Source organism: Haliotis rufescens, unplaced genomic scaffold (genome assembly GCF_023055435.1).
Source record: "Haliotis rufescens isolate VD_foot unplaced genomic scaffold, xgHalRufe1.0.p SCAF_49, whole genome shotgun sequence".
NCBI lineage: Eukaryota > Metazoa > Mollusca > Gastropoda > Lepetellida > Haliotidae > Haliotis > Haliotis rufescens.
In genome coordinates, this window is record NW_025964212.1 from 1,156,487 (window position 1) to 1,171,303 (window position 14,817).

The window sequence follows — 14,817 nt, forward strand, 5'->3', positions numbered from 1 at the left end:
AAGGGCTGTAACAATTCAACGATACCTATGATATTTTTTATACTAAGATACACACGATACTTGAATTGTTAGTTTGTGAGTCGCGATACGCTATAAATAGAACAGGAACTAATTGAGTTATCTCCCATCATGGCAGAAGTAGCATAGCGCCACCTGTAAGTATGGCGGAACACAAGGACATGGTAGCTGAGGACGCGTCGACTTTATAAACATCCCTTCATTTAAAACTGTTTTGTTCTTGTGGTTTTCTTTGTTAAAGTTTTTGAGATAATAATGAATTAAGGTAGAAAGAGTTCTTAGAGCTGTATTTCGGTGATTTCATCTTTTCTTTCTATTTGATATGGTCTATTGTGATACCAGTAGTACCATCAGTCTGTATCTTGATACAAATCATATTGCAAGATACCAGGCTATACACAGCTATAATAAGGAAATCAACTACAGTGTTAATATTGTTGTGCAAAAGTGTCATTAATAGTATCTGAATACTTTGGAACTAAGACATGTGTCTTGACAAATACTGTATCTTTTACTATGACTTTAGAGTTCATTACTGCCAGCTGAAACCTTTCGTATCAGCATTTGATTGACTTAAGATATGCCCTAACAACACTTATGATACACGACAGTTCAAGTATAACAGTGAAAAACATACCAGAAAATATCCTTACAGATAGCCTTCAAGCACTTATTCCAAGCTCTGCCTAATGCCCAAACAAAGTTTATGTTCCACTATTTTTATAGTCAGGGTTTTTTTCCATGTAAATCTGGTTTTGCGAAATATTTTCAATCAAGGTGTAACAGTGTTATTGTGTGAATTCCACTGTGACATATCTAGGTCACATGTTACTTTAGGTCTGCCAACCCTTCGGTATCGCTTGATGGCTTCCTTTAACACAATTTCTCTGCACATACATTGACATTAAGTAAAGGAGAACTGTTTTCACCTTTCCTCCTGTCAACTCTCCCCCAGGCCTACAAGAGAGGTGTGGTAGTGCCTTCACTCAGCTGGCAAACACGTCATGTGTGAAGGAGGACTTGAGAGCAGGACCCAAGCCCAGTGACGGGAAGGTGCCTGTGAAGACCTCTGTGTTGCCGGGGCGACCCAAGCTGGTCCGTCTACATGCAGCTCATGTCCTCAGTATGGATGTTGTCATGACAACGGGGCTGGAGATGGGCAGCCATGCTGCTGATTGCTGGAAGCACGTGTTCAGGTTAGTTCACTTGTATTCAGATGGGCTGGTGCGGAATAGAGTTCTGTTATCACATGATTTCTGTATTGAAACGCAAGGTTTAGTCCAGAATAAGTACATACTGAATTGTAAAATTAGTAATGACGACACAAGATCAATGAATAATCAATAAGTTTGAAAACAATATGGCTGTGGCTGTCTTTGTGACTGTGACTCTGGCTGTCTGTATCTTTGATTGTGTCTGTCTGTATCTGTGATTGTGTCTGTCCCTATCTGTGATTGTGTCCATCTGTATCTGTTATTGTGTCCATCTGTGATTGTCCGTTTGTATCTGTTATTGTGTCCGTCTGTATCTGTGATTGTGTCCATCTGTATCTGTGATTTTGTCCATCTGTATCTGTGACTGTGTCGGTCTGTATCTTTGATTGTGTCTGTCTGTATCTGTGATTGTGTCTGTCCCTATCTGTGATTGTGTCCATCTGTATCTGTTACTGTGTCCATCTGTGATTGTCCGTCTGTATCTGTGATTGTGTCCATCTGTATCTGTGATTGTGTCCATCTGTATCTGTGATTGTGTCCGTTTGTATCTGTTATTGTGTCTGTCTGTATCTGTGATTGTGTCCATCTGTATCTGTGATTTTGTCCATCTGTATCTGTGACTGTGTCGGTCTGTATCTGTGACTGTGTCGGTCTGTATCTGATTGTGTTGGTCTGTATCTGTGATTGTGTTGGTCTGTATCTGTGATTGTGTCTGTATCTGTGATTGTGTCCATCTGTATCTGTGATTGTGTCTGTCTGTATCTGTGATTGTCAGTCTGTATCTGTGATTGTCAGTATGTATCTGTGATTGTGTCAGTCTGTATCTGTGATTGTCAGTCTGTATCCGTTCTTGTGTCCATCTGTATCTGTGACTGTGTCTTTGCTTGTGCCTCTGACTGCACTTGTGATAGACCACATATGTGACTCTGCAGGTGCTGTGCCCACATCTCGGAGCTGGAGCACACCTACTTCAGTGGCGGCAACAACCAGTCCAGCCTACCCAAGGTGCACCAGGAGCAGAACCCCGAACTCAATGCAAACACAGAGATCGAGTAAGCTACAGTAATCTTGCCAGACATCACGTATATTTCCAAAGTGGCGTCAAGATGAGTAAAGTGATCTTGTCATGTGCATGGATTCATTTTGATTGGAATAAGAAGTATTTCTCATTCTTGAAAATAATCTGTCTTTCATCTTTTTTATGTCTTCATATTGTAATACACTCTTTTTGGTGATAGAGTGGTGTTAAACTGTTGATCTATGCTTTGCTTAGGAGTCTTTGTTTGTTGTTTAATGCTCAGCAATATTCCAGCTGTATGATGGCGGTCTGTAAATAATCGAGTCTGGACCAGACAATGCAGTAATAGACATCATGAGCATCAATCCACTCAATTGGGATAAGATAACATGCATCAACCAAGTCAGCGAGCCTGACCACCCGATCCCGTTAGTCGCCTTTTACGACAAGCATAGTCACCTTTTACGGCAAGCATGGGTTGCTGAAGACCTATTCTATCCCGGAATCTTCACGGGTCGAAAACAATAAGTAAGCACTAGCCAATCATCATGAAGCAGAAATGATACTTCTGGGAGACTGAAGGTAATGACCATGATATCCTCGTCCTATGTACTACTCTCTCATCCCACCAGGATATTCGAGGATACGATGTGTTTTGTCTTCTAGTTAGTCCCATGTTGCCACATCACACATCACCTATTGGCATTGTTCGTTTCAGATGTGACCTGTATGCCAGCCCAGTGGCTTCGGTTATACCTGTGGCCCCTCGTATCAATGTGGCAGAGCTCATCCGACAGAGTAGTGTAGAGTCAGGTTGGGACAGTGCATTGTCTGGAGGAGGGGTGTTGACACCTGCTCAGGCATCCAAAGCTTTGTGTGGCTTGTCACAAGAAGTGGATAGGTACAGTTGTGAAATTAATTAGTCCATTAAGATTCAAGTTATGTAGAACTTTCTCTGCTCCTGTTTTGGCTATTTCACGTCAAAATACTTTGAGATATGACAAGCAAAATATTTGAGGAAGGGAGGTCGGCAAAGTTCATGTTTAAAGAATTAAGTACATGCAGTGTGAAATTACAGATTCCTGAGTGAATTTATTTGGGAAATACAGTTTTGATCATTTCCTCTAGCAAAGGACTTCAACGTTTATTCATAAAGGTCAGTTAATCTGTGTTCAAGTTGTGACAAGGAGATTCGATTATATGGCAGGTTTTTTTGGTAAAGAAAACATATAATATGTAGGTTTCTTGATCACAAGAAAAAAAAGAGTAGGTCAGTATTTTTTTAACAACAAAATAAATACACTTAGTGATGCTATGAACAATAAATAATGCCATGGCAACGATGTACAAATTCAAATGTTTATTGTATGATAGGCCATAGACCCATATACATGGAGTGGATACAATACAGTACAGGATAATTTTACAAGTAGAATCACATGTTTCATTTCTGTACATTTCTGATCTTGAAGGCATACCGGTATTTGAAATATAACATAACAGATTCTAAATATTGATAATTTGATGTTGCCATAAGGCAAATAAATTGTTGGACTGACGGTCGAATTACATATTTATTTGGTATGTATTGCTTTCGAATATCTTAAGGATGGACATACAAAGATGAAATGATACAGGTCTTCCATAATGTTTAGATTACAATATGTACAAAATCTTTCAGTGCTGTTGCTAAGTGCAGTCTCAAAAACAGTGAAAACAATAAGTTGGTTGGTTGGTTGGTGTGTTGTTGAACGCCGCACTCAACAATATTCCAGTTATATGACGGCGGTCTATAAATAATCGAGTCTGGACCAGACAATCCAGTGATTGATATCATGAGCATCAATCCGAGCAATTGGGATCGATGACATGCATCAACCAAGTCAGCGAGCCTGACCACCCGATCCCGTTAGTCGCCTTTTACGACAAGCATAGTCACCTTTTACGGCAAGCATGGGTTGCTGAAGACCTATTCTATCCCGGAATCTTCACGGGTCGAAAACAATAAGTAAGCACTAGCCAATCATCATGAAGCAGAAATGATACTTCTGGGAGACTGAAGGTAATGACCATGATATCCTCGTCCTATGTACTACTCTCTCATCCCACCAGGATATTCGAGGATGCAGCAGAGAAGCTGAACCTCCAAGCTCTTCTGAGTTTCCTGGCAGAGCTTGGGGAAGCAAGTCGGCTTCAGCTGAGGAAACATGCAGGTCCCGACATGGATGGAGGGTTCCCCCGCCTCCCCACCAATGCCCTTCACCTTTACAGGCTGCAGGAGGTCCTCATGAAGGTCGTCCACAGTTCACGACCTCTCCAGCATCTTGTCCGAGTGTGGAGCGTCATATCACCCTACTTGGTCGATGTAAGTACCTGAAGAGGTCTTACCTCATTTTATTTCATGGTGATTATTGATAAAGGCCTTGTGTTGATTGGATGTGGGCCAAAGCAGTGATCCACAATACTTTTTTGACAGCTAGTAGGGATGTCTCAATATGCCAATTTCATGTATCAATAAATATATTGTTATGCTTGACATGCTTGAGTCATGGTAAGATACATATTATAAGTTATATCAGTATCACGAGGGTTACATTTGGTTTTATGAGTGCATTAGGTTTTCCAGCAAGTGGTATAAAGCCTAACGAGGGAAGCATAAAACACCATGTACCCTGAGTGATCCTGCTAGAACGAATTATCTTACTGACATGTTTTAATGTGACATTGTAAAAGAATTGCGGGTCATTCATGAGAACCTTTTATGATGTTTTTGCCAAACCTCAGTAATCTTTTATAAGTAAAACTATTAGTAAAGATGGTAAGACTGATTAAAGGGATTTAGCGGCAGTGCATACATATATAACTTTTGGAGGGGGATACGGGCAGAAGTCTTTCCAGAAATATGTTTTTTGATATTTGGAAGTGGAATATATGTAACAGAACCCATGTTGTTCCTCTGTTGCTAGGCAACTGGCAGTCGGGACAGGAGCATTTCGAAGATGGCTGTCACCTGCATCCATGACTTCATTGTGGCAATATTGAGTAACCGTGAGGAGCGGCCACACTTCCACATCAACGAGTTCCTGTGTAAGACGTTCGAGGACATGCTTTGTATGGACCTGTGTGATGGGGATGTACAAGACCAGGTAACCATGGTTACATTTTCAGACGTGACTACATTTCCTGTGTGATCAAGATATTAGACTGTGGATGTTATCTATGTACAGTTTAACTGTGCTAAACATTATCCCATATTACGCACACCTGAACCGAATTTGCCTTATACTGGGCAATTTTGCAGGTTAACATCTGTGACATGCTGTGTCCAAAATAACTGCCTGCTCTCCTGCCCTTGGCTGGTAACTTTTCTGTTGGGCTACATGAATTTTTTTTTCCAACTGGCCGACTGTCTGGCAGAAAATTTTAACTACTTACGTGTTCAATTTTGTCATTATTTCTCGTAGATTCTCAAGTAAGGCATTGTATTATTTCAACTGAATCAAGACGTGATTTGTCTCATATTATTTTCGTGGTATTTCAATTTTTATAATGTTTAAAATGTAGGCAGGTAACTTTGAAGATGGGCAAGCGACATTTATGGGTCACCTTCCCGATTGTCTTGATGGGTTTTATAACTATTTCAAACACTGGTGACATGTCACCTTTGGCTATCCTCCAACATTAAGGCTTTAGCTATCCTCCAACATTAAGACTTTGGCTATCCTCCAACATTAAGGCTTTGGTTATCCTCCAACATTAAGACTTTGGCTATCCTCCAACATTAAGGCTTTGACTATCCTCCAACATTAAGACTTTGGCTATCCTCCAACATTAAGGCTTTGGCTATCCTCCAACATTAAGACTTTGGCTATCCTCCAACATTAAGGCTTTGGCTATCCTCCAACATTAAGGCTTTGGCTATCCTCCAACATTAAGGCTTTGGCTATCCTCCAACATTAGGACTTTGGCTATCCTCCAACATTAGGACTTTGGCTATCTTCCAACATTAAGATTTTGGCTATCCTCCAACATTTGGTTATACTCCAACATTAAGACTTTGGCTATCCTCCAACATTAAGACTTTGGCTATCTTCCAACATTAAGACTTTGGCTATCCTCCAACATTTGGTTATACTCCAACATTAAGACTTTGGCTATCCTCCAACATTAAGACTTTGGCTATCTTCCAACATTAGGACTTTGGCTATCCTCCAACATTAGGACTTTGGCTATCTTCCAACATTAAGATTTTGGCTATCCTCCAACATTTGGTTATACTCCAACATTAAGACTTTGGCTATCCTCCAACATTAAGACTTTGGCTATCCTCCAACATTAAGGCTTTGGCTATCCTCCAACATTAAGGCTTTGGCTATCCTCCAACATTAAGACTTTGGCTATCCTCCAACATTAAGACTTTGGCTATCCTCCAACATTAAGACTTTGGCTATCCTCCAACATTAAGACTTTGGCTATCCTCCAACATTAAGACTTTGGCTATCCTCCAACATTAAGACTTTGGCTATCCTCCAACATTAAGACTTTGGCTATCCTCCAACATTAAGACTTTGGCTATCCTCCAACATTAAGACTTTGGCTATCCTCCAACATTAAGGCTTTGGCTATCCTCCAACATTAAGGCTTTGGCTATCCTCCAACATTAAGACTTTGGCTATCCTCCAACATTAAGACTTTGGCTATCCTCCAACATTAAGACTTTGGCTATCCTCCAACATTAAGACTTTGGCTATCCTCCAACATTAAGACTTTGGCTATCCTCCAACATTAAGACTTTGGCTATCCTCCAACATTAAGACTTTGGCTATCCTCCAACATTAAGACTTTGGCTATCCTCCAACATTAAGACTTTGGCTATCCTCCAACATTAAGACTTTGGCTATCCTCCAACATTAGGACTTTGGCTATCCTCCAACATTAGGACTTTGGCTATCTTCCAACATTAAGATTTTGGCTATCCTCCAACATTTGGTTATACTCCAACATTAAGACTTTGGCTATCCTCCAACATTAAGACTTTGGCTATCCTCCAACATTAAGGCTTTGGCTATCCTCCAACATTAAGGCTTTGGCTATCCTCCAACATTAAGACTTTGGCTATCCTCCAACATTAAGACTTTGGCTATCCTCCAACATTAAGACTTTGGCTATCCTCCAACATTAAGACTTTGGCTATCCTCCAACATTAAGACTTTGGCTATCCTCCAACATTAAGACTTTGGCTATCCTTCCAACATTAAGACTTTGGCTATCCTCCAACATTAAGACTTTGGCTATCCTCCAACATTAAGACTTTGGCTATCCTCCAACATTAAGACTTTGGCTATCCTCCAACATTAAGGCTTTGGCTATCCTCCAACATTAAGGCTTTGGCTATCCTCCAACATTAAGACTTTGGCTATCCTCCAACATTAAGACTTTGGCTATCCTCCAACATTAAGACTTTGGCTATCCTCCAACATTAAGACTTTGGCTATCCTCCAACATTAAGACTTTGGCTATCCTCCAACATTAAGGCTTTGGCTATCCTCCAACATTAAGACTTTGGAAATGTGTCCTATATCAATAAATTATAAATACTAACAAACAATGAATTCTGAATAATGGCAGTATGTTCTATTGAACTGGATCAATCATTCTACTGAGTGATGATAATATGTTCTATTTATCTAGATTGTGTGTTATATTGTGGGATGGCAGTGTGTTCTGTTCATCTAGATCATGTGTTCTATTGATTAATGGCAACATGTTCTATCCATCATGATCATGTGTTCTATTAAATGGTAGAACATGCTCTGTTCATCTAGATCATATCTTCTATTGAATGATAGAAACATGCTCTGTTCATATAGATCATGTGTTCTATTCAATGATGGCAGTGTGTTGTATTCATCTAGATGTGTTCTGTTGAGTGACAGCAACATGCTCTGTTCATCTAGATCATGGTTTCTATTGAATAATGGCACCATGTTCTATTCATCTAGATCGTGTGTTCTATCTGTGAGCTGGTGGAGGCCTGCACAGCACAGATCCAGTCAGGGTGGCGGCCCCTGTTTGGAGCTCTCCGGTCAGTGAAGATAGAATACACAGCTAACGAGGAAGTGAACGAGGCTAGACAGAGACATGTGGCGGCCGTGCTGGATGTGTTCGAGGTGTATCTCAACACGGACAACGTGCTGGTGTTTGCCAATGCTACAGTCGACTGTATTCTCTGTCTGCTCAAGTATGTCAATGGCCCAGGTGAGATGTGTTCTTGTTGTTCATTGTAGGACGTGAATTTAAAAAAATATTGCGTCATTAAAATCAGATCATTTACTCTGATACGATGCCACCATAGAAGATCACTTTCTCAATCTCATTAGAATCAGGTCTTAGTTCTTGCTATCGCTAAACAAAGATCCGAGGACATCCCATTACAGGTCACGTCAGAATGACCTTTCATCCAACCAATCAGAGCGTCGCTTACCAGATCATGAAAGTGACAGTCGGAATGTGTTTTCTAATCATGCAACCACGATATATTTACCACAGGGTATTCCGAACGACAGTTACGTGTTTTATGATTATATCCCTACAATCTAAGCCATCTATAAGCCATTCCAGAATGTTCTTCTTATCAGTTTTAAAATTTGTAACCGAGAATACATCAAAATATGTTTCGAAGCGTAGTCGCCAGTTTGAAAACTAGTGTCGTAAAGCTCGAGAAAGCTGCCTTCTGATTGGCCAATGTCGAATTCTTGTCAGTCATTTCATTGGACGGTCAAAATTCGCGAAAGGTCGTTCTGACGTGACCCGTAATGGGATGTCCTCAGATCTTTGTTTAGCGGTAGCAAAGATTAAGATCTGATTTTAATGAGATTGGTCACTTTCTAATCAACCATTTAGCATCAAGGTTTCTAAATTCTCAATATGTGTGAGCAAAGCATTCAGATAAGTATATTTCGGTATCTTGTAAATGAAAATGATTGGGGACTTCCAACTACCAAACAAATCAACCATAAAGTCACACCATTTTCTTTTTATGGATATCTTATACACCATGTTGTTACCGAGCGACATGGCATCAATACATATATGGAGGTACGATTGAAGGAAAATATGTGCTCTGTGTAGGTTTTCAATTGTACAAATAAAATGTTTTGAATTGAGTTGGTAAAGAAATAAAACCCTTGTTTTAGAAATCACACATCTGATTGGCTGATGAAGCCTCATATCCTTCATGTAGATTTTGAGGCATGGGTGGCCCAGTCGTCTAAGGCGCTGCAATTCGCAGTGCGGAGTTGTGTCCCCTGGACACGCCAGAAACCTATGATTGTGGGTTCAAATCCCGGTTCCCCCCGATTATGTTTCTAGGTTTTGTCAGCACCATACCCGTGCTCGTGGGTTTCACCGAAGTGGTAAACTTCTGAGACCTGCATCACTTCGGGCTTTCCTCCCACATTAAGCTGACACTGGTAAAAGCGGCGTTAAACCCAACTCACTCACTCATGTAGATTGGTTGGTCTAAGTTTGAGAAGAAGGGTTGTTATTATATGTCAAAGTGAGTGAGTGAGTTTTGTTTAACGCCGCTTTTAACAGTATTCCAGTTATATCACGGCGTGTCAGCTTAATGTGGGAGGAAAGCCCGAAGTGATGCAGGTCTCAGATGTTTACCACTTTATATGTCAAAGAGTTGAGAATCTATTCTTATATAATTTGCAATCAAAGCCTCAAGACTTATGGGTTCATTTGTTGCTTATTTGCAATCTACATCTGACTTCGCCATATCAAAGTTTTCATCTATTTTTGTAGAATAATTAACTTCAAATGTTTCAGTTTAACTGAAACAAATCAACAAAATACGAAAAAATATGAAAAGGTCACATACCCCTGATTAGAAATGTCTCCAATCTGTGTGTTTTCAGGCATGTTTGAGGAGATGAGTGACGATGAGTCTGACTCTGGCAGTGACATGGGCCTGGGTGGTCCTACAGGGGAGAACCTGTGTATCCCCGCCCTTCAGTATCTGCGCAGGTGTTGCCAGATCCTGGCCTCTATGTGGAAGATGCCTGCGTGTCCCAACTTCAAAGGTGCTCAGAGGTAAGAGGGATGTAATCACGATGTATTCAGTTCTCTTAGTGTTGTTCGTGTAATGTTAGAGTAAATCTGAATTGATGCACATAGATGGTGAAAACCCAAAACATATTTCTGAGAACAAAGTACTGAAAAAAAGTAAATACCGTATTCAACGTAATAAGCGCCCAGGGCGCTCTCAAAATTAGGAATAGGGGGCTCTTATTAAAAAAACAGAGTTGAAAGATAAATTTCGTGGTGTATGCTGACAGTCTGAAATGTTTATGTACAACAGATATATTTTTCAGAATTTAATTGCCCATAATAAGGATGCATATAACACATGAGTGCGTATTATGCGAGCATAAATAGGCCTTGTGTACATTGATCAATCGGAAGGGGTGCTAATTGGGATTGTTCACTAGCCAATGTATTAGCAAATATCGCCGTGGGCTCTTATTAGAGCAGGGCGCTTATTACGTCGAATACAGTAGGTTAAAAAAATAATAGGTTCTCAGGCATCATCAAAAGGTCCGCTGCACGTTTCGTTTTTATTTCCGTTTCCCCCCCCCCCCCCCCCCCATAAAATTCTTAATCCTTAAATATTCCACACCTCGAACCCATCATTTCCTGGCAGTGAAATGCTACAATGCTTAAAAACAATGCAATCCAATATAGCATGCAGTTACTTCCTAATGTTTAATACACAGAGATTAAGAATATGTGGGTATTTGTCTCGTAAAATAAGCCGGAAATAGCAATCAGCTGTTTACACATTTTCCCCCCTATCTTTGGGTGATTTAGGTTAAAAAATACTTAATGTTGTGGCCAATATCATAACTGAAAAGCAATTTCTATACAGTGATTGGAAGACCAAAGTCTTTGTATCACTTATGAATAATGTTTGTTTCAAGGCAAGATCGAAGTAAGTTGATATGATTTCCTGATCAGTTCCTTCACGAGTTTGCCGAAATTATTGTAAACAAAACTGAATGTAACCTTTGAAAAAAGTAATATTATGGATTACAAACGTAAGTCTAGATATACAATGAACACTTTCACAGCCATATAGGGTAATAACAGGACTAACTTGCATGTTTCAATACGGATTTGTTGACATGCTTCTTCCGGTGTTGTGTGTTCACAATAATGTCTTCGTGTTGTGAAATAAGATCAAAGTGCATTGTATGAGTGTATTGTCCACACACTGGTAGTCCAACAGTAGGCAAATATTGTCATCCAGTATTTTACTCATCAAGGAATACATTGATGGAGGTAGGCCCTTTCCTAGGTTGATTGTTCACAACTGGTTATTTGGTAACATACTAGTTAGAACGACCCCCCACCCCCACCCCCTACCCCCAAAAAAACCAACAAAAAACGAAACCAAAACACATGGCCTGCTTGCAATATAAGCCGTATTAAATTCGTATACACGATGGGGATTCCGGGTTGAACTGGTCCTCATCAACCTGACCACATCGTACGAAGCGACATTCTGTATCAGGTGGTCGGCTTGGGGACTTGGTTGATTCAATGACTTCATACCTCAATCGTTTGGATCGTTGCTAATAATAATAATCACTGGTGTGATTGGTCCAGACTTGATTATTTAGTGGCCACTAAGTGTAAATAAACAAACAAATTAATTGTTTAAGGGATTAACAGTAAGATGCATTATTCCCAGGATACAGTTGGGCTCCACTGTCCGCCTCGTCGACCCCGTCATCCCCAACATGAATTTTGAGTCCTTCTCCAAGAGCTTCACAGAGTGTGATGAAGCAAAAACAGGCCCTGTCTTCCAGAAAGAAAATTCACTCGATGATGATAAGCCAAAAGGACTTCACATATCCGAACTTTCGGACCCGGTATTTGACTCACAAAGCGTAACATCAGCCGATTCAGGGATGCTGGATGCTTTGTCTCCAGAAACACACCAGTCTCAGTCAGACCCTAACCTGGTTGACTCGGGCATTAAGTTGACGTCTCCTGACACAAAATGGCAGCCAGTGCCTCTGGAAGAGCTGGACAATCCATCTCGGATCCTGCATGTCTGGTTTCTCTTGCTGGACGGTCTGGCCACTTCCATATCCAGCTGCCCCAAGACCTTCCAGCCCCAGACGATGGAGATGCTGTTCGAGCTGCTCCGATCAGCTGCTGATGTTCCAGGTAAGGATGATGGGATTCAAGGCTAGACAGATCACTCCTGATGGGAATTGGCCTGACTTTCGCATTGCAATTTATTGCAATAATGATTCATGTATTGCGATATGTTCCACAATATATTGCATGTTTTCTTTAACCTGTAATTTTATGTATGTTTTCATTTTTAGTCTTAAATGGACCATACGTCCGATTTCCCTTGCACATTTTTGACAACCTCAAAGTTGTCCACCATTTTGTTGGATGTCACAACACATGTGTAATAGACCAATTATATACAGGAAGCTGGTCATAAATAGTTTTTTTCGCTTTTTAATCACAAATTGCATAGATGGATTGCTAATTTCTGAAATTCATAATTTCATAAATCGTCTTTTGTATTCATTCCCAAAGGGGAATTCAAATAAATACATAAATATACACAGTCAAGATTTCGACGTTCTGGCTTTCATCAGGCACTCACTTTTCGTATGACATCAGTCAAGATCCTTTTTCAACCATTGCTGTAACAGACATCATTACTAATTGTGATGTCGTAGACATTGTCCATTGTGATATCATGTCCCACAGAGTGCCTGATGAAGGCCAGAAGGCCAGAAGGCCAAAAGCTTGACTGAATATTCATAATTTCAATTAGACTTACGACTTATGGTAACTTTGCCAACTTAATGAAACTATGCATGATTTTGAAAAATGCAATAAACTGGTATTTTCCAAACGTACTGTAATGCGTATTCACTGTGTACCTCTACACATCTAAAGGATTCTTGTAAATAAAAGTAACAATTGTGAATGTTTTCAATAATACTGGTACTTTCATTCCATTCGGTATTCAGGGGGCACGGATGGCCCAGTCGTCTAAGGCGACACAATTAGCTGTGCAGAGTTGTGTCCCTTGGGCACGCCAGAAACCTATGATTGTGGGTTCGAATCCCGGTTCACCCCGATTATGTTTCTAGGTTTGTCAGCACCATACGTGAGTTTCACCGAAGTGGTAAACGTCTGAGGCCTGCATCACTTCGGGCTTTCCTCCCACATTAAGCTGACACGCCGTGATATAACTGGAATACTGTTAAAAGCGGCGTTAAACCCAACTCACTCACTCACACCATTCGGTATTCATGCGGCACTGTCAATGGACAAAATGTCAAACTTATTGGTGATTGACCTAGATATGTAGACGTACCCAGAGTTCTGTATATCATGGTGACATCGCAATAAGTTTACAAAGTCTACGTAGAATATGTCTTCAGCAACCCATGCTTGTTGTATGAGGCGACTATGCTTGTCGTAGACTAACGGGATCGGGTGGTCAGACTCGCTGACTTGGTTGATGCATGTCATCGTATCCCAATTGCGTGACTTGATGCTCATGATGTCAATCACTGGATTGTCTTGTCCAGATTCAATTATGTACTGACCGCTATCATAGAGCTGGTATATTGCTGAGTGTGGCGTTAAACAACAAACAAACAAAACCCTTGTGCGAAAGTTTCACTGTTGAGTTTATTTTGCTTGACTGCATGAACTTTGCAATGACAAAGTGTTCTTATTATAAATGAGCAAATTGGAAAAATCTGTTGACCCGTGAAAAAAGGTATCGGATTATAACATAAAATAAATTGATCTGTATCATAAATTATCATGCTTATAATGATTATTGTTGTTCATATAATATCTAGGTATATTTGGATGACTGAAAAGAGGTTCATAGTTATGGCCAAAATACTGCTATTTTCTGAGAATGTACTTTTTATTGTGTACATTCTATCCTAAGCTTCCGCTGACCAAGGTTAAATATTGACTGGTCGATGGGCAGAATTTGATTTATCATCCAAAACATAGCTTCCACAGGAGATATCACTTGGGTAAGATCAAGTGATGTCTACATTGTAGATATCGCTGCAATGAAATTGCATCACAATGCTTTGCAGACCTTTGTGACGTCATTGGTTACAATGACATCACAATGAAATGACATCACTAAAGGCTCTGCTACTGAAGCTGTTAGCAGTACTTTTTACACTTAAGAGACTGTTTATTACCTTCTAGAAACTGAAAAAGTTGGAAGAATGATGTTGGATGATGAATAAAATCTCATCCTCGTGTCTTTTGATGACAAATGTATGAACATTCATTGATAAAAGTGGATAAACTCCTTGGAGTTTTTCCACTATTCTCAACTCGTGTTGATATACTGTAAATCTTGATATTAACGCGAGCGTGAATTAAATGCGAAAAATGCATGTGGTCTTTGCTCGCATTATTAAACATCGCATTTATATCAACAATAAGACATTTTGGATTGCAGGAATACCAACTTAGACATACGCT

General features: G+C 40.1%; 1 protein-coding gene across 3 annotated transcripts in view; it reads left to right on the forward strand.

Moving 5' to 3' along the window:
* The window catches only part of LOC124139051 (brefeldin A-inhibited guanine nucleotide-exchange protein 3-like), a 72,404-nt gene that overhangs the window by 44,665 nt on the left and 12,922 nt on the right, over window positions 1-14,817 (forward strand). For all 3 annotated transcript variants that reach the window (XM_048383502.1, XM_048383503.1, XM_048383504.1), the window contains 8 exons: window positions 974-1,214; window positions 2,165-2,284; window positions 2,969-3,151; window positions 4,363-4,615; window positions 5,217-5,396; window positions 8,253-8,508; window positions 10,173-10,347; window positions 12,008-12,489. In XM_048383502.1, coding sequence (XP_048239459.1) covers window positions 974-1,214; window positions 2,165-2,284; window positions 2,969-3,151; window positions 4,363-4,615; window positions 5,217-5,396; window positions 8,253-8,508; window positions 10,173-10,347; window positions 12,008-12,489 — 1,890 coding nt within the window. The remainder of the gene's footprint in view (window positions 1-973; window positions 1,215-2,164; window positions 2,285-2,968; window positions 3,152-4,362; window positions 4,616-5,216; window positions 5,397-8,252; window positions 8,509-10,172; window positions 10,348-12,007; window positions 12,490-14,817) is intronic.